Source organism: Ailuropoda melanoleuca, chromosome 3 (genome assembly GCF_002007445.2).
Source record: "Ailuropoda melanoleuca isolate Jingjing chromosome 3, ASM200744v2, whole genome shotgun sequence".
NCBI classification, from domain to species: Eukaryota; Metazoa; Chordata; class Mammalia; order Carnivora; family Ursidae; genus Ailuropoda; species Ailuropoda melanoleuca.
Window position 1 is genome coordinate 90,237,183 of NC_048220.1, and position 20,862 is coordinate 90,258,044.

At 35.6% G+C, this 20,862-nt stretch overlaps 1 protein-coding gene across 3 annotated transcripts in view; it reads left to right on the forward strand.

Moving 5' to 3' along the window:
- Window positions 1–16,973, forward strand: part of PANK3 (pantothenate kinase 3) — a 24,933-nt gene extending 7,960 nt beyond the window's left edge. The window contains exons 2-7 of one of the 3 annotated variants that reach the window (XM_002918611.4): window positions 952–1,304; window positions 4,035–4,288; window positions 6,294–6,470; window positions 7,284–7,407; window positions 9,460–9,585; window positions 10,532–16,973. In XM_002918611.4, coding sequence (XP_002918657.1) covers window positions 952–1,304; window positions 4,035–4,288; window positions 6,294–6,470; window positions 7,284–7,407; window positions 9,460–9,585; window positions 10,532–10,582 — 1,085 coding nt within the window. In that variant the 3' untranslated portion in view covers window positions 10,583–16,973. Of the gene's footprint in view, window positions 1–951; window positions 1,305–4,034; window positions 4,289–6,293; window positions 6,471–7,283; window positions 7,408–8,248; window positions 8,356–9,459; window positions 9,591–10,531 lie in introns of those variants that run through there. The other 2 variants (XM_034656756.1, XR_004624217.1) reach the window with 2 other exon arrangements.
- Window positions 16,974–20,862: the final 3,889 nt, after the last annotated feature.

Genomic DNA, 20,862 nt, shown 5'->3' on the forward strand with positions numbered 1-20,862 from the left:
AAAAAAAAAAAAAAAAAAACTATTTCTCCAGAAGAAGATAATGAGAATTACTCCTTCCTCAATTAATATTACTTACTAATTTCAATAAACATAAATTCTGAAATGGAGAAATGCATAGAATCCTTTCTTATTGAATTGTAGGTACCTGGTTTCTCATAGGCACATATATCAAATAAATAATATTTAAGAAACATTTTGGAGGGAACTATTTTTCCTTGGCAACTTAAACATAAAAAACCGTTAAATACATTTTGTTGTGTATATCTTTAAGTATTAAATTATTCTTGAGTCTCTTATCATTTTAAGATCCCAGATAATAGAAACAGACCTTAAATAAACTAGGATTCAGAGAAATTAATGGTTTTTCCAAAGTCATATAAGTTCAGTTAGTGAAAGGGTACCAAGTCCCAAACCCAAACTGCCTGCCCAAATGAGCCAAGTAGACTTATCTTCAACATTATTAACTGCAAATTTTATTAACCAGATGTACCAAAGAAATACAATGTTTAATGAGCAAAGAATAAGATTTCTTTTGAAGGAGGTACTTTTTCCCTTGGTTACTTGAAGTAATTATAGGCCAGTTTTATTACATTAAAATCTTATTAGAAACATTATTAAGCCATAGGCGATGACCTATTTATTAAAATAGAATTGGTCCAAATTTTTCCTGATCCCCTGAGGCATATGATAAGTATTTAATAAATGAAAAGGAATACCTACCTGACCAGGAATTAAAAGGCTCTGGGCCAGCTCTAAGCATCCCAAGTTACAGGTTTTCAGAAAATATATAAAGTAATACTTTGAAGGGAAAAAGTTGAGTTGCACATAGAAGAAGCATCTTACCCAAAAGTAATGACTGCATGATTCAGGGTATATGAAGTTTGTGCTAATTAACTAGCTCCTAATTTGCATTCCTTAGGTTGATATATATGTATATTTTTTTATCCACAGCTTTCCCATGGTTTGGCATGGACATTGGGGGGACTCTAGTAAAGCTCTCATATTTCGAACCTATTGATATCACAGCAGAGGAAGAACAAGAAGAAGTTGAGAGCTTAAAAAGTATCCGGAAATATTTGACTTCTAATGTAGCATATGGATCCACTGGTATTCGGGATGTACACCTTGAACTGAAGGATTTAACACTTTTTGGGCGAAGAGGGAACTTGCACTTTATCAGATTTCCAACCCACGACCTGCCAACTTTTATTCAAATGGGAAGAGATAAAAACTTCTCAACATTACACACGGTGCTATGTGCTACAGGAGGTGGTGCTTACAAGTTTGAAGAAGATTTTCGCACAGTAGGTATCTTACTCAAAGCCAAAAATTTATATCCATTCTCTTTTTTTTTAAAGATTTATTTGAGAGAATGTGTGCGAGGAGGCGGGGGTGGGGGTGGTGAGGAGCAGAGGGAGAGGAACTAGCAGACTCCACAGTGAGCACAGAGCCCATCATGGGGCTTAATATCACAACCTTGAGATCATGGCCTAAACTGAAACCAAGAGTTGGACTCAACCCACTGAGCCACCAGGCACCCCCTCTTTAATTTTTAAAATACGAAGCTAAGTTTCCATCTAGCATGTTTCCTAGATTAATTCCCTGTGCTGGGTGTGGAGGAAGTGTGTATTCATGACCAGCTTTTCATTTGGGACATTTAAGTACCTTCATAGGCTGAGTAAAAAATTGCCTAGATTTGGGCTTATTGTACATAATATTTGGTAAAACCTGCTTAAGTTTAAGTACTGCTATAAAGCTTCAATAAAGGGGGATTTCAGTGAATTTGGCAGTATACAAAGCCAAATATAAGTGGCATTTGAATTATTTTCACTATTAACTGTCCTGTGTTTGCATTGCTTTTATGTATTACCGATACAGTCCACACTCCCAGGGCCATCTCTTTCCCTTGTCCTGCCCCCGACCAAAAAAAAAAAAAAAAGTCAGCTGAAGCTAGTGCCTTTTCATTAAGTAGACATTTGATTGAGAGTCCCTGTTACCTCTTTTTTCTGGTTTTATCCACCAACCTTACCATGTTCCTGTCTCAAAGGGGGTCATTTGGATATGGCAAGAGGACTATATAAACACTGATTTAAGTGCTAGTGGGGATTTGCCAAGCTTCTAGTTCTTTCCATTAGAATAAAGATTATAAAGGTGGCATTTGGGGCTACTGAAATTTGATTTCTTTGAAAATACGCATGTGAAACATTTAATTTCTTAAATTCATATAAGAAAAGTCTGTTTATAGAACATAAGTGATCACTTACATGACTCACATAAGTGGGCCCCTTAAACTTTGGGATAGTTTAAAAGTCTAAATTGATACTAATTTTTTTCTTTTGATGGATAATACTGATTTGTATTCAATTTATTGAGTAATTTGAACATAAATTTCATAAATTTGAGACTAGCTTGCTTGGACATGTGATATTTAGTGTTTGTCAGAATTCTTACCAGAAGCAGTGTCCTTGAAGCCAGCTTTCACCTGGCCATTGAAGTATCAATCTTTTCTTTTCTTTCTCTTTAAGATTTTTTATTAGAGAGAGAGCATGAACGGGGGGAGGCCAGAGGGAGAAGCTGACTCCTTGCTGAGCAGGAGCCCAACCTGGGGCTCAATCCCAAGATCCTGGGATCAGGACCCAGGCTGAAGGCCAAAGCTTAACTGACTAAGCCACTCAGGTGCCCCAGAAGTATCAATATTTTCTAGTGATGAAGTTCTGTAATAACTGTTTCTGTTGATGCTCAATCATTAATTAAGCTAATACATGAGCACCTAGTATGTGTCAGGTATTATGCTAGACACAGAACTCACCTGGGAATAAGACACAGTCTTAGCCTTGAAAGAGTGCGGTATTCTAGTCCACACAGATAAGTGACTTAAAGTACAATGCCTTACAATTAATAGTAGTGATAGAAAAGCAGTGCCATGGGAACACTAGAGTACTATTACCAAACAAGTTCTGGAGAACAAAAGCTTCCCAGGGGAAGTGATCTCTAAGCTGAAATTTTTTTTTTTTTTTTAGATTTTGTTTATTTATCTGACAGGCAGCAAGAGAGGGAACACAAGCAGGGGGAGTGGGAAAGGGAGAAGCAGGCTCCCAGCGGAGCAGGGAGACCAACGCGGGACTCGATCCCAGAACACTAGGATCATAACCTGAGCCGAAGGCAGACACTTAACGACTGAGCCACCCAGGCACCCCTAAGCTGAAATATTTTTTACAAATAGTTTATAATACATTCCTTATTAACCTGAAATGAATTTAATAATTTCAAACGAGTACTCAGACTATAATATAAAGACAGGAAATGAAGGTATTTATATATCGGTAGGTTCTCTGGTATGATCACATGAGAGAGCATAGTGAGATAGTTAGATGCTAGCACTTAAACATAAATTCATCATAAAATCTAAAGCTGATAATGGTATGTTTTATTGGAGAATCTTGTACCATAAATGGTGTTGCTGTTTGTGACATAACACTCTAAGATGCTAAATAACACTTGGGACAGTTCAAACAATAAAAGAGTCTGATATTTCCTTAGTTTATATGGTGGTTGCATTGCTAGCAAATTTAGCATATACATATTAAAGCCATATAAAGAATACTTTGTGCTTCCATAGGCTCAGATAATTATAGACACATTTTTCTACTGCCGCCTAAAAACTGTCAGAAGGCTCAAAGATAAGGCGGGAATGGGATAATTCTTTGTTTTTGCACAACTGCCCTACCCATTGCAGATTTCTGTCATCCCAAGTCCCTGCCCGCTAAATGTCAGTTTGGTCTTCTCCTTTTCATCTTTGTGAAAACTGAAATATCCCTAAAAATTTCCAGAATGCATCCAGAGATAATACCACCATCACTGAGAACCACTGGGCTAAAAGATTCTGACACAAAACAAAACAAGTGAAAATGTATGGGTCATAGATGATTTTGAAGTTTTATAAAGTACATTAAAATTATACAGTGCATTTGAGTCAAATATTTTGAATACTGTCCCTTGTTCACTTTATAAAACCTCTGTGGTTTTTTTTATAGATTGGAAACCTCCACCTGCACAAACTGGATGAACTTGACTGCCTTGTAAAGGGCTTGCTGTATATAGATTCTGTCAGTTTCAATGGACAAGCAGAGTGCTATTATTTTGCTAATGCCTCAGAACCTGAGCGATGCCAAAAGATGCCTTTTAACCTGGATGATCCCTATCCACTGCTGATAGTGAACATTGGTTCAGGAGTCAGTATTTTAGCAGTCCATTCCAAAGACAACTATAAACGAGTAACCGGGACAAGGTAGTGACCTTTCTGTTCTTACTGCAGCGTTCATGTTGGTTTTATACACAGAATTTGTGAAATCATCTTAATGCTAGCTTCTAACGTGCATTTGCCCAGTAGCAAAAAGTGTAGATGTGTAAGTATAAGTTAAAGTGTTGCAGATAATATTGTTTTATAAGGTATGTGTATAAAGATGCAAACTAAAATAATATTTATATTTGCTTAACATCAGTTGGCATCAACATTTCCATAATTGTAAGAGGGAATTTTTGGCTCTACTTTTTTTTTTTTTTTTTAAGATTTTATTTATTTATTCGACAGAGATAGAGACAGCCAGCGAGAGACGGAACACAAGCAGGGGGAGTGGGAGAGGAAGAAGCAGGCTCATAGCAGAGGAGCCTGATGTGGGGGCTCGATCCCATAACGCCGGGATCACGCCCTGAGCCGAAGGCAGACGCTTAACCGCTGTGCCACCCAGGCGCCCCTGTAAGAGGGAATTTTTATCTGGAATGATTCCAATGACTTTCTGTTTTCCAAAGCATTCCTCCTTTTGTTTTTCACTGTTTTGTAGATCTATTTAAGCCTGAAGTATGCCACTGGTCAGCTTGCATGCTGGTTGGATTAGGTCCACATTTAAGTGTAGTGTTGGGCAACACTGTAATAATTCTTTTTTTCTTTAAGATTTATTTATTTGAGGGGGGGAGGGGCAGAGGGAGAGAGAGAATCTCAAACAGACTCCCACTGAGCATGGAGCCCCATGCAGGACTCAGTCTCACGACCCTGAGATTATTACCTGAGCCAAAATCAAGAATCAGATGCTCAACCAACTGAGCCACCCGGGTGCCCCTGTAATAAATAATTCTTATAAGATGAATTTAACATGAGCTTATTATGGGATAACATGATGTACTAAATATCCCATAAGATTTTCTATAATGCCTGAAATATTGAGAAATTTAAAAATGTCCTTAAGATTCTCGTACATACTTTATCAGCTTTTAAGAAGGATAGAGACTCCTGCTTATTTGAGGAAGGAAGATTTGGGGGTTTATGAAAAAAACTCATTTCCATTTTAAAGTAGTGCTCTTACTAAAGTGTTACTTAAATTTTTTTGTTTTAAGTAAACTCTACCCCCATGTGGGGCTCAGACTCATGACCCTGAGATCAAGAGTCACATGCTCTACTGACTCAGCTGGCCAGGCACCCCTAAGTGTTACTTAAATTTAATTGGTATTTTATCTCTGTGGTGGCTAAAATCTACCTCCCTTTTGTAACTCAATGCCAAAGTTACAGGGAAATATTACCTATTTCAATTAATTCTAAAAGAAATTCAGTCCGTTAACTAAATTCCAGTGGTGGTCAGGGATAGATGGAGTCTGTTGGAAATTTAGGTGAGACTGGGGAGCAGAGGTTTTGATTTAGGAATTAGAGAAGCATGATTTCATTTCATCAGCATATCCAAAAGAATAATAGAACCAAGTAAATTTTTATCATTAACGTTGACCAGCCTAACATAAATTTTCTCACTGTATTCATTTCTGGGTCATTTTAAATGCTAATGTGTCACATTGAGTTGATTTCAACCTTGTCAGACCAAGTAAATAGGCCTTTCACTAAATCATTTCCTGGAAACCATTTAGAGTTACAAGTTTTCTCCTTTTAATTCATATGGTACTAATTTTTAACACTTATGCTTTTTCCCCCACATGTAAAAGCAAAGCATTTATTTTTAGCAATTACAAAATATAAGGAATTGGGTAAAAGTACGAGAAGATATAAAACATCTCTTCCTGCTTTCGTATTGCTATCACCAACTGATTTTTTCCCCTTTGGTTTATTCTTTAATCTGACAAGTTTGGTTTGGCATTTTTCTTACCTTCAATATGTTGATATATCAGCACTTGGCATTAGCAATATGTTCTTTCTTTGTGTTTGTTAATTACATGAAAATTCCACCTTTTTACTCTGGAGAAAGAATACAGTATGTAAATATAACTTACCCAGTTTTCTTTATTTTCTTTAGCCTTGGAGGGGGCACCTTTCTGGGTTTATGCTGTTTATTGACTGGCTGTGAAAGTTTTGAAGAGGCTCTTGAAATGGCATCCAAAGGTGACAGCACCCAAGCTGACAAGCTGGTCCGTGATATTTACGGAGGAGATTATGAGAGATTTGGTCTGCCAGGTTGGGCTGTAGCATCTAGGTAAGTTTAATATTTATGTTGTAATGAAAGTTGCTTATTTAGTCTTTAGAAAGCAATGTATCAGGAAGTTGTTAGGGGGCTTACTCTTACCCAACTTGGAACCTAAAGTTCCAAAGTTTTACATTCATGTAGTTTAAAAATAAGATAAACATTAAGGGGTCACCTGGGTGGCTCAGTTGGTTAAGCGTCTGCCTTCAACTCAGATCAGGGTCTTGGGGTCGAGCTTCATTGAGCGTCTGCTGCTCCCTTTCCCTCTGTGACCTCTCTCGCTTTTGCTCTCTCTCAAATAAATAAGTAAAATCTTTAAAAAAAAAAAAAAAGATATGCATTAAGAAGTCTCCCTTGCTGTTCTCCATAGGAAACCGTTTTTATTAATTCTTGAATATCCTTTTAGTATTTCTTTATGCAAATATAAATACATATCCTTACCCTCCCCTTATACAGAAGGTAACATTTATATACCATTACACAGCATGCTACTATACTTTCTCTTCAATAGGCAGTATATCCTAGTGTATCTGCTGGCCTCCCGCTCTCCCTTTCTCCCCTTACTCTCTCCCCTTTCTCTTGCTTTACCTCTCCCCCTCCTACCCTCCCTCCCTTATGAACAGCCTCTTGGTATTTTATTGTGTGGATTTATCAGAGTTTTATGGTGGCTTCCAATATTCTGCTGTGTATAGTTCAATGGGTCAGTCAGTAACCTTGTTACATACCTTATTTTGTACTTGTGTAAATTTATCTGTAGGATAAATTCCAAAAATGTATGAAATGCTGCTTATTATCAACAGAATTTTGTTTTTCATTTCTCTGCAGTTTTGGGAATATGATTTATAAGGAGAAGCGAGAATCTGTTAGTAAAGAAGATCTAGCAAGAGCTACTTTAGTTACTATCACCAATAACATTGGTTCTGTGGCACGAATGTGTGCTGTTAATGAGGTAAAAAAAAATTAACTATTTGAAAAATGTGGCTTGGAGCTTTATGTACATATAGCACAGCTTCTTTGTGTTCCTTAAGGAGACCTATAGGAATTGAGATCTCCATTAAATCCCAAGGCTCATTAGCTGTATATGCCCTGTGTACCTAATTGTTATGTTACCTTTAAAGAAAGTAGAAGTAGAACAAAGAGATATTTACATTTTCAAATTTATCTAGAAACTTTTTCAGAAATACACAACCTAAATTTCTTGAAGATAGAAAATTCTTTCCAAACATAGGATTTTCTTGAACTAATTATTGAAAGGGGTGTTTTTTGCTGTTAATGTTGCATTTGATTAGCGAGTGCTTAGAAGTTTTCTTACTGCCTTTGGCTTCTTTACAGTGCTGCCTTGTTGCATATGGATCAAGCAGCATTGTACAGGGCTATGAAGGCATTGAGACTTGTTCTTCATGTAAAATTTGAATGATGTATACTTACGAAAAGCATGTACTTCTATATTTACCCTCATTGTCAGGTTATTTTTATTTGAAGGAGATTATATATACAGTTCTGCCTTCATGTAATAGACGTATTTGCCTATTTAATTTTCGTAAATATCAAATACTTTAAATGAGTTGGGAATTTTACTTTTTGAGGGAATCCTTCATTTGTTCATTCATTTATTCATGAAGTATTTACAGAGTACCATGTGCCAGGCATTGTTCTAGGCACTTGCAATACACTGGTGAAAAAAACAAAGATCCCTGACTCTGTGCAACTTCCATCCATTCTAGTGATTTAATGAATTTTTAGTATATATTTGGTGATAAATGCTATTTTTTTTTAAAAAATCAAACAAGATAAAGAGAATTGGGAGTAGAACAACAGAAGACAAATTGCTGAGTAATTGGATTGTTGAAGAAAGGCTTTATTGAAAACGTAATCCTTGGATAAATATTGAAAGGAGGTGAGATAATCAGCATGCAGATACTTGGGGAAAGAGAAGCTCCGGCAGAGAACAACTGTGAGAAGATGCAAATTGATTCTTTGAAGTATTCTGTTTAAATCCAGAATTCTAAGTTTCTCAATAACAGTGTAGTAAGTTGGTTGAGGGAGCCACTAACAGATGTTTTAACCCAGGTTTAGGTAATATTTCACTTTGGGGGACTGACAATAATCAGAGACCTTTTTTCGTAGCCCTGTAGATGCAGATTTTCACTGGCCACTTGACTTAACAGTAATTAAGGCCATAATTTACACTACCCAAATTCAGTGTGCAAAAATGTATATTCAAAAATTCAGTATGTTATTGTGAGAGTAGAAAAGTTTTCTCGAGATTGAAACACCAGTTCCTCCATATAAGATTTCCTTCAAGGTATCAATGGAACCAAATTAGTGGAATCTTAGCAGAGAGTGACTTGATGGGTTAGGCTGGGGCCAGAGATGCTGGAAGACTCAAGTTTACAGTGTTTTTTAATCCTAAACCCATTTAAAATACTCTTCCTTGGATTTGACTCCTTTAATCTCAATACTATTTCTCCAAGTTAACTTTCTTAATAGATTGTTTATTGGCCATTTTCAAAAACAAGTCTCATCTAAAATCATTAACTAAAATCTTTCCAGAACTTTTTTTTTAATAGACTATATTTTTTAGGGAAGTTTTAGGTTCAGAGCAAAATTGAATAGAAAATACAGAGAGTTCCCATATACACCCTTGAACCCCATAGCTACACAGCCTCCCCCACTGTCAACATCCAGCACCAGATTGGTACATTTGTTACAGTCACTGAACTTGCAGTGACACATCACTATCACCCAAAACCCATAGTTTACATTTGGGCTCACTCTTGGTATACATTCTTTGGGTTTTGACAAGTGTGTAGTGATGTGTCCTGGACTAAATTTTAAATATTTAGGATTATGGAAATATATGTACCAGGAATGTAATAGACACTAAAAAAAGGTAGTAGTTGTTTGCATTTTTACATAGAGATTTTCTAAACCCTACTGTATTATAAATTCTATTTGATAATTCTTATTTCAACACATTTTCTTTGTTCTTTTCTTTTAGAAGATAAACCGAGTTGTCTTTGTTGGAAACTTTTTACGTGTCAATACTCTCTCAATGAAACTTTTGGCATATGCACTGGATTACTGGTCAAAAGGTCAACTGAAAGCATTGTTTCTAGAGCATGAGGTATGATAGGAAAATAATGTTTTGCAAATTTTAATAGCATGCTTTTATATATAGGTTTCATTTACTGCTTCTTATTGTGTACTCATAAGTATAAAACTATGATTTACCTGAATAGTATTTTTGAGTCCCTCATTTCAGTTTGAGTTGGGGGGATAGGGGTTACTACAACCTGGTAGGCACCCCATTAAGATGGAGTTTCCCCACTTCCTCTGACCGAGAGAGAGCGATATTAGGTCTTGAGCTCCTTAAATATTGGGGCTGCTTGTGTACTTAAATTGTACTTTGTTTTTCTTTTTTTTCTCCCCTAACGAATATTAAATGTGAATACCATAAAAATAAATAATTCAACAATGAAGATTCTCCTTAATCCTCCCACCACAACCTCACCTCCCACCTCCAGAGGGACTACTGTTAACATTTTGGAGATTATTCTTCAAGATTTTTTTCCTGTTCATTCACTACATCCACTTATTCTGATCTGAAATTATCAGTTCATATAATGTTTTGGATTAAGTAAATTTACCCTGCATTGTTTTGTTTCTGGTCAGATGGACATATTAATTATTGTAATAACACAAATTCAGAGTGTTCTCTGGTGTTTATGTTCCGTTGTCACTGCTCTTGCTATGGTGTACTGCTCTTGTGCTCCACAGGGCATGCTGTATGCGGGAGAGTGGCAGGTGGAACAAAAGGAATTGTATTGAGGAGAGAGGCGAGGGGCTTAGAATTGTAGTAATAGCCCTAGAAGCTTTTCAGTGTCTATAAGCCACACTTAAAAATACGTATTTCATCTTTTTCAAATATTAGCTGACAACACAAAAATTGGTAGGTTTCTGAATAAAAGTTCTTAAAATGGATTATACATTTTCTGTTCCTAATAGTTGTTAATATTGTATGCTAATTTAAAAAGCTGAACTGCATTAATAATTGTTTTAAAATTATACAGGGATACTTTGGAGCAGTTGGTGCACTTCTTGGGCTGCCAAATTTCAGCTGAAAAGCATCAGGTTTTTCTCTGCTAATAAATGTCATCCATGAGGAACTGAAAACCAGAGGCATTATTACTGCATTATTTGTCACTGGGAACCAAAGGATAACAGAGTAGCACTATTCCTGTTGATTTTTAAATGTCACAATGGTAAGCTGCTAAAAGTTGCCATATTAAAAGAGGGAGCGCGGTAACGTGAAGTATTTCTAATTGAAATGCTTTCCCTTCTGTATATATCCAGTGTTAAATCCCTAAATGCAATACAGCTTCTGATTATTGAGCTTCCTCTTAGAAGATTTTCTATTTATTTTATGTAGCCAACTATTGCAGTACTGTATGCTCAGACACAAATCTTAAATTCTCTGAAATGTTTAGCTCCTGAAGATAATTTGATCTGAATATTTGTTACAAGTGCGTTCTGTGTGTCTTGGTTACTAGTAAGTGGATAGTAACATACCCTGTATCAAACTTACTGAAATGGCTATCAAAGATGATCGTTTTGATGTGATTTTAGAAATGTTAAGGCAGTATGAATTATTCATTATTGTAGTTTTCTCAACATTTCCCCCACCAAAAAAGCATGTTTATGTGATCTTTTCCCAGAAGTATAAGCTTTTTCAAATGCCATAATTTAATTGAAACACTATTGTTAAATATTAGCCTGAATTTTAAGATGAATCCTAGAAAATCACATAATTGGTGATAATTGCACTTTCTGTATTTTATGGTAATCATTATACTTTAAAAATGTTTTGTATTTTTTAATTAGAGGCTTAATTACTTACTTGAAAATCCATTTAATGAGGTCCCAGAACTATACTAATAGAATATGGTTTGTGTGCATTGATAGAGACCTGTGCTCTTTCTATACCACATTTATCTCGGGCCTGAACTTAGTTATTTGTTTAATTAGGTCTGAAACTTCAAAACTAAAGACTTTATTATGAACAGCAACAAAATCACATTTACTCTAAAGAGATGTCATGGAAATCTAAAAGATGAATTGTTTTGAAACTGTAGGGGTCTGAGGCAGTATTGTAGAATTAGAAAGGATCAGTGTTTTATACATTCTGGTAACAAAGACTGAAAATGACAGTACCCTGGAACCACCAACTCTGCCTGCACACCGTGTGCTCTGTCGCATTCTAAAGCAGTGGTTCTTGACCTTGGCTGGATTAGAGTTCCAAAATTTGTAAATCCTTTTGCCTTGGAATTTGTTCTCTATTTTGAAGTCATTTTTTGTAATGTTATTAATTTTTTCAGATATTTACTTTGGCAGTAACATTTTTGGAGGTCCAGTAGTTGAGCAAAGTTGTTCAAGCCTGTTACTTAATTGGTTTAAGAAGTAGACTTGCGGAAAATATTCACCTCCTTAAACTACCAGTAAATGCGGATGTACTTTGAAGAGCTTAAAAATTGTTCACATTATAGGAAGAAAGAAGTATTAATATGTTTTTACGGAACATAATTTTGCTCCATAAAGAACTGTTTGCAGTAGAGGTGCTTGATAAAGACATTTCTCCTTACAGTTTTCAAGTTTTGTGCTCATATATTTAAAATTCAGTTTTATTTATATAAAGAAATGAACACATGAATAGGAGTGAATATTCAGAGGGAAAAGCATGTAAGGTAATTTTTTTAGAATTTAGAATATTTGGAACTTTGAACTCATGTAGGGTCAGCAAGTCACTTTGAAAACTTACAATGACTAAATGTTTCTTAATGTTTCCATTGTTATGGCTAGGTATTTCTGTCACAAAAAGTTATGTGTTCAATTTATTTTAAAATTTTTATGATTTGGACATTTGTACAAAAAGTTCTTATTTTTATATGATAGCAATTTCAAGTTTATGGCAAACTATATTAGCAGTTATAGATATGCGGCTGTCTTTAAGAAAGAAATGGAACGGTCAGAGTCCATGTAAGTTAATTTGATCAATGCTTTGGTTGATTTGGGATTGTGATTCATACTTTTTGTCCTTTGAAACTGAAGTTACCTGTTAAAATGCATATACAGTGAACAACCATTTCACCACTGTTGCTCTTGGCTATTCTCATGTATAATCAAGAATTACTGGAGTAATAAGCGTGAACACAGAGTTGTGATAAAGACTGCCAAGATTCTAGTTTTCTATTACAATCTCACAAATCTTTATAAGCATACAGTGGTAAATAGGTTTAGTTTTTTTAGCCCAATCAGCATAATGCCTCAAAGCTCTATTTCTATTAGATTGTACAGTTTAAGAACATGAAGTGTAAGCCATATGTAATTTTACATTTTTTTGTAGGCATATTTAAAAAGTGAAAAGAAACAGGTGAAAATCATTTTGGTTATATATTTCTATTTAACCCAGTATATCTGGTATGTCACCATTTCAACATATAATCACTATAAAAAGTTATTTAGGAGATAGTGTATTTTTTTTTTTTAACCTTTGTCTTTAAAACCAGTGTATATTTATACTTAGGGCACACCTCAGTTTAGGTGAACCACATTCCAAGTTCTCAGGAGCCACATTTGGATAGTGGCTACTGTACTGGACAGTGCAGTTCCAGAACTAGCTCTTCAAAATGAACACTATCATGTATCCATTAAAACTTTATGAATAAGGGCTTTTTAAAAAGAATGTTTGAGAGGGGATGTGGGAAATGTTATTTTTTATGGGGAAAATATGGGAATTTTTTTTTTAATACAGAAGGAGGTTAAGAAGTAGCTCATTTGGGGTAGTTTATTTTATACAGACTAGCCGTGTTTCTGACCAATCCAAAAATGTCTTACATTGGATCCTGCCATTTCATCATACTGTATATCATTTTTCCAGTGATACTGATAAAGTTGCCCAAGACCCATCCTGACTGGCCTCAACAATCTCCAAAATGTCAGTTTCCTTCACTGAAGCAAATTTGATGATTCCAGTGACTTAAATCCCCCAAACCTTATCTAGTTGAACTTTGAGAAGACAATTTTAAAAGGACTAAAAAGAGACCCTTTTAATTTTGAGTTCTATACACACAAGAGAATCTTCTTTATAATTTTTGGATTTAATCCATTCGTAAAAACTGGTAATATTTTCAGATACAAAGAGCACTATCAGGTTGTTTTGAGGCTTGATGAACACAAGGTTTAGAACTTTCCACCACCGACCTCCCCCCCCCAAAAAAAAAAAAAGATTGCCTTTTAACTAGAGACATTTAGAACTAATGGCCTTCAGTTCTATACCCAGTTTCTCCAAAGACACAGTACTAGACTTGCTTGCCTGTCAACAGGGGCATTCCTTGTTCAGCTACTCTAAATAGGTGGGCTCTTCGTTTGGGTTAAGTCAGTGCCATTGCCAGTAATATACGTGGCCATTGACAGTCTTTCAAGAGGTTCAGATTCTTTGCCAAATATTAGACTCTCTAAAGATTCCTGAGATTTTTACCTTTGCATGCAAATGTGATTACTGTATTGTAGGTACCAGTTCCTGAAAGTCCCATTTCTGTAAGAAAAATGATGCAGCTAAAGGCAAAGGTTTTCCTCTGTGTCCAGTGGGACTCTTGCCTTGTAAGAGCAGTCCATCACATCTTGCCTTGATTTCTAAGGTTGCATTCTTGGGTGGAAAGCTTAGCAAGGCAATAGTTTCCAGATATCCTTTATAACCACTCTGCTTGTCATATGCGAAAATGTTCGTATTTTGTACAGTGTATCTTTTTTTCTGTTGAGCACTTTATGCTTTTTAGTCTATTGCATTTGAGAAAATATAGTTTAGAAATCCTTTCTTATTTAAAGCCATGTAAAAACTGTTTAAAGGATAATCACCAGAAAAAAATGAGTGTGTATTATTTTGCATTTAACTCACTGTTTTGTGGTATGTATAAGCAAAATATTAGAGATATATTGCCTTTTTGTAATACTCTTTGACCTTATTTAAGATGAATTGCCAGGAAATGTGATTTATGTCCTATTTTCCTAATAGGTTTATTAAATGTGGGTTTTATTCTAATACTGAAGGAATTCAGCCAGCTTCATTTCTGTCATCAGATCACCTCAGAAAATAATGTGCTTTATCTGTATTACTGTCTGTTTTCAATATTTGAGACAGTAGTGGTCTTATATTTTCTGCTGAACCTAGTAATAATCAAAGACCAAAAGAAGTAATTTTTTTCTTCCTTTAAGGTATTTTTAATAGTCTAACAAAAATGATGGTGGTGTAAAAGGTAAATCACCCCAGCTTTCTTGACCATATCTAAAATTCTGAGTAATTTCCACTTCCAAAACGTCTTCAGTCTCTGTTGCTTGTGTTATCGCTTGTATATTTGGTGGATGTGGGATCATAACTTGGTATTATATTAGAAATAGTGCCAGCCACTGGTCTAAATTATTTGAGTGTTATTTTCTTTCATTGTAAAATGAGGGAATTGATTTGTTACAATGGGAAACAACTCAGTTATCATCAGGATCCTGAAAAAAATTAGTTGCTCCATTCATGGTGGCATTTGGTAAGAATAAAATAATTTGTCGTGTCCTGTTTTGGAGTTAATTTGATTTGTATATGTTGATAGAGGCACTAGATTCTGGATTCTCACCAAGCCAGTAGAATGGTATTATTAGTTATTCTCTCATAATGTTATGTTCTTGTCTGTAATGACCAAGTAGATATACTTTAAGTAATATGAGGGGTTTATTTATATATATTATTAAAGTGTGTATGTGTGTGTGTGCATGCATGCACACACACATGGTTGCACACTTTAAGTATCTGGAATTTTTTTGTGTTAACTTTAAAATTATGTGGATATTATTACAGCTTTTCCATTGTACAAAAAGAAACATCCCGCTAGATTCATGAATGTTTGAATATTAGATATATTTGGGATTTTTTAGTGGCCCTTTTCTTTAAGCTGTTGTTTCTTTCTGGTCATTGTGAGTAGGAAGAGATGCGGGATAAACCCCTCCAGGAATTAGTTCTTTCGTCACATTTTGTAGCGAAATTTATAAAACAATTTTAATTACCTCCAGGTGAGTTGAAATATCATGTGTTCTAGTCATTTACATCAAATATGAAGACCTAAAATTCTTATCCTTAGAATTGTCTGAGAATAATCAGATTGTACATGGTTCTGACATTCCCAGCTTAATATTTAAAATAAACATAGCAATGAGTGAATACTGGGACTTCAAGTACTAAATAGTTGGGCCGAATGATGTGTTTGAGGGAAAATAATATTTTTTTTTCCTTAAGATATAAATTCTAGAAATCTTTATATTCTGGCTCTTTGTGTTGTAAGGGATGATTTTTCTTTTAATTTTTCAGTCATTTTGCTGCAGCTGCCACTAATTTTGTGTTTAAAAGAACTATTGAATATATTTTTCAAAGGAGTAAATGAAGTTAAAATAAAAGGTTTTGAATTGTATAAAATATACAACTGAATTTCTGTTCTGAGATATTGCTTTTTTTGCTATTAACATCTTTCATTCATTGCATTGCTTACAGTTTCAGTAGCTTTCAGAGAAAACATTTGAGCTTTTACATAATTTGTAAAGTATACGTAAGTAATGCAAATAGTTTGAGATTATTTTAGCTTTACGATGTGTCTCTGAATCATGGACATCCTACTTGGCACAATCAGTTGTTATTGCATATACTAAGCCATTTTTAAATTTACAGTTTTTTTCTGAGATTTTTTTTTTTTTGGCAATGTTTAGAAATAAAAGGTAACCTGATACACCTAACATCAATATCTTAGTCTCCTTGTCCCAAATATAATTAATGGAATTAGGATGTAAGTCCTGGTAAGACAGTTTTATTATTTTTTATACATTGTATGCTTTCCCTTTTTATTTGAACTACATTGAGACTTTGACTTTTTAACTGAAGTTGAATGGCATTTGTCTTAATTCTGCCCAGTTATTGACCAAATCATATGTAGATGTATGTTTTAATTTTACTTATACAAGCCATTTCAGTTTAAGTTGCCTTATTCTATCTATCACATTGCTTTTGTCAAGTCTAAGCTTTGTCATGTTGGAATTCTTTTAACACTGAATCTGTGATGTAAAAATGTATGATGTGCTACAAATTTTATTCATAATAAACTAACTTATAGCCTATTGTAACCTATAAAACATTTCTTGTAAATTGTCCAGTTTATTTTCTCGTTTATGTATATTTTCTTATGTAAATTTTAAAATATTTGCTGTGGCCTGTTCTATAAACATTCCTGTGCTCTTCTCCTTAATGCTTATTTGCATGAAAGAAACTTAGGTTTTGCTTGTTTATATTGGACGGCCATTAAGCCAACTTTGGTACTCTCTGCCTTCTTTCCTGTAGTTTAACTTTTTCTAGTTTTGTTCATATTCTAAATAAATGTTAAAATCATTCTTATTTCCTACTTTCCAAATAAATTCTAAGTTGTTTAATATGTGTATCTTTTTATTATTTCATTTTATATATTGTACTCTCACATTTTCACTCTGATTAAAGTTTTAATTGAAATTACCTGTAGCAGAAAGTAAACTCTGAGAGCAAGGACATGGCACAGTCCTACCTCTATCCCCAGTAGTTGGCACAGAGAAGGCATTCAGTAAATAAATACTTGCTGAGTGAATTCACTGTAGAGAAAGTGGCCTTATCTAGTCTGCCTATATAAGATAGAATTAGTTTTTCCCCACCTGCCTCTTCCCATCATTAGAAAGCATATTAAATTCTTCACACATACAAACCTTCATGAAATGTAGGACTTACATTTATTAAAACGTGGAAAACTTCAGTTTTCCTCAAAATGAGGCCATGTCACCCTACACCAGGAATGAATGTCAACAACAGAGTGGCTCTTACAAACTCTCATATGTGCTCCCCAGGAGATACCAGAACTTGGTGGTACTTCTTTGGAAGTGTTATTTCATACGTGCTTCCTCTAAACCAAAACTTCACTTACTTAGACAATGACTGTTAGCTAAGAAAGGGATAAAAGATGATCTTAATATGTGAGGAATTAATTTGGAAAGGTCGTCTCTATATTCAAACTGAATGTTGACTCCAGGCATATAGGAATGGTTGAAAACATGAAGACTACCAATATGACTCAGGAAGTATGTAGCCTTTCTGTTTAAAAAAAAAAAAAAAATCCCTGGGGACACCTGGGTGGTGCAGTCATTTATAATGGTTAAGTGTCAGGCTCTTGGTTTCAGTTCAGGTCGTGACCTTAGGATCTTTTGAGATCAAGCCCTGTGTCAGGCTCCTCTCAGTGCTGAGTCTGCCTGAGATTCTCTCTCTCCCTCTGTCCCTCCCCACCCTTCTCTCTCTCTGAAATAAACCTTTAGAAAAAAAAAAAAATCCAGTAAAGGGCAACTAGGCTGAAAAGAGTGTGAGATGGTGACAAAGGGGGAAGATGAGTTTGGTATGGAAATACAGATTTGAGGTGTGGTTTAGCTCCAAGGATAGAAGTACTGCAAGCAATTGGAAATAAGCCACTGAAGAGCAAAAGTAGTTCAGGGTTAGACATGTGAGTGCTTCCTTCAAAATCCACTTACTCCAGGAGTGACACGTTCCTCAATTAAGGGTATTGTATACTGAGCAAACACTTAATGTTTCTGCATCTAAAGTCTGTTGATCACTTTCTTTTTTAAGTAACCCCTACACCCAACGTGGGGCTCAAGCTCACAACCCCAAGACCAGGAGTCATACATTCTACCAACCCAGCCAGCCAAATACTTCCTATTATAAAAGGTTTATATATTTCTATTTTAAAATATTCCCATGCTTCTGGGATTTTAAGGCTTTTTAAAGTTTTGCTTTGGGTTCTTTTCTAAAATAACCTTGGAAAACCTAACATCTCTGGGACTGTACCTCTTTTACATAAGAAATTGTTCTTTTTAGTGCTGCTTTCCCCAGATATTAGTAATACACCCCAGAAGTGCATTTGACTGGATGTTTATGTAAATAAATGTGTATCTCCAATCAGGGCTTTAAAAAGTAACCTTTGCAGTTTCTGGAAATAGTAATAAAGATTACGGAAACCATGATGGCATGTTCTTTTGGAGTGAAGAGCCTAATTTGCTCATTTTTCTCTAGCAAGAGTTTGGAGTCAGCTACCCCTGAATTCTTGGGAGGGAAAAAGAAATGTTAACTGCATCATTCAGAAAACTCAAGGCTCTCAACTTGAAAAAGATAAAAGTATATATTATGTAGAATTTGGCTTGTTTTGTTTTTGGGGTTTTTTTTATTTTTTTTTAAGATTTTATTTATTTGAGAGAGAGACAGCCAGCGAGAGAGGGAACACAAGCAGGGGGAGTGGGAGAGGAAGAAGCAGGCTCCCAGCAGAGCAGTGAGCCCGATGTGGGGCTCAATCCCAGGACCCTGGGATCACACCCTGGGCCAAAGGCAGACGCTTAAGGACTGAGCCACCCAGGCGCCCCTGTTTTTGTTGTTTTTAAATACCCTATTTTAAGAGTTGAAATTAAAAAATCCTGATACCTTATGGCTTTAGATTTCCAGAACATTTCTTCAGGTTTTTAGGACAACAGTTTAATACTTCAAAAAGTGATTGCAGTAAATTTGTAACTACTATCCTGCCTTTAGTTTATTTTTGGTTTGGGCCTTTTTTTTTTTTTAAAGTAAGCTCCATTCCCAGCATGGAACCCAATGCAGGGCTTGAACTCACAACCCTGAGATCAAGACCCGAGCTGAGATCAAGACCTGAGCTGAGATCAAGAGTCAGATATTTGGGGCACCTGGGTGGCTCAGTCAGTTAAGCATCTGCCTTCAGCTCAGGTCATGATCTCAGGGTTCTGGGATCAAGCCTCACTGTGGGGGCCCTGCTCAGTGGGGAGCCTGCTTCCCCCTCTCCCTCTGCCTGCTGCTCCCCCTGCTTGGGTGCGCTCTGTCAAATAAATAAATACATACATACATACTTTAAAAAAAAAAAAAAGACACTTAGCCAACTGAACAACTAAGTGCCCCTGGGACCTATATTTTATAATCCACTTATTGAAGTATAATTGAAATACAATAATAGTTAATTGTATATTTAAGTAAGCTTGATAAATTTATACACCCATGTGACTACCACTCCCAAGATACTTCCATCATTCCAAACAATTCCTTTGGCCTCCCATCTTAGTCCCCTCCATCCACATCCCATGGCAATTGATACACGCTTTATGATAGTAGATTCAATTTATCTTTTCAGAGTTTTCAGATAAGTGGGCTCATACGGTATTCACCGTTTTTTTTTTAAGATTTTATTTATTTATTCGACAGAGATAGAGACAGCCAGCGAGAGAGGGAACACGAGCAGGGAGTGGGAGAGGAAGAAGCAGGCTCATAGCGGAGGAGCCCGATGTGGGGCTCGATCCCACAACGCGGGGATCACGCCCTGAGCCGAAGGCAGACGCCCAACCGCTGTGCCACCCAGGCGCCCCTCACCCTGTTTTTTCACCTCCCAGTGCCCCATTGCTCCCTACTTTACGTTTTCTAGAGTTACGATCTGCTTTCTGTCTACGGATTTACCTATAATATGTGCTCGTAACTGACTGCTTTCTCAGCATGCTTTTTGAAATTAACGTGTGTTGTATCAGTAGTTCATTCCTTTTTACTTCTGAGTAATATCCCATTGGATGGATATACCACAATTTACCCACTCACTTGTACAGTTATACACAAGCCTTTACGGACAAATATTTTCTTTGGGCTAAATAGGAGTGGAATTGCTTGCTGGTGTGGTAACTGTTTATAAGAAACTAGAAAATTTTCCAAAAAGTTGCCATTTTTACATTCCCACTGGCAATATGAGAGTTCCACCTGCTCTGCATCTTTGTCAACAGTAAGTGTTTTTGGTCTTTTTAATTTTAGCCCTTCTTGTGTATGTATCTACTATGGTTTTAATTTGCACATCCTTAATTACCACTAACGATGAGCATCTTTTCTGAAGCTCATTGGTCTTCAACAAACGTTTTTGTAAAGACTGACCAAATCTTACCCATTTGTAATTATCTTATTGAGTTACAAGAGTTCTTTATTCCAGTTAGAAACACTTTATTAGATATATGTTTGGATATTTTCTCCAAGTTTGTGGCTTGTTTTTTTTATTTTCTTAGATTATTTTGAAAAGTGGAGTTTTTTATTTTGTTAAAGTCATTTCTTTTTTTCCTTTATGGTTCCCACTTGTTAGGTCCTAAGAAATCTTTGCCTACCCAACATCACGAATATTTTCTCCTGGTTTATTCTAGGCATTTCATGTAGTTTTTATGTTTAGATCTATGAATCCATGAGGTAAGGGTTGAAGGGGTGTGTCTGGGGGTCTTATGC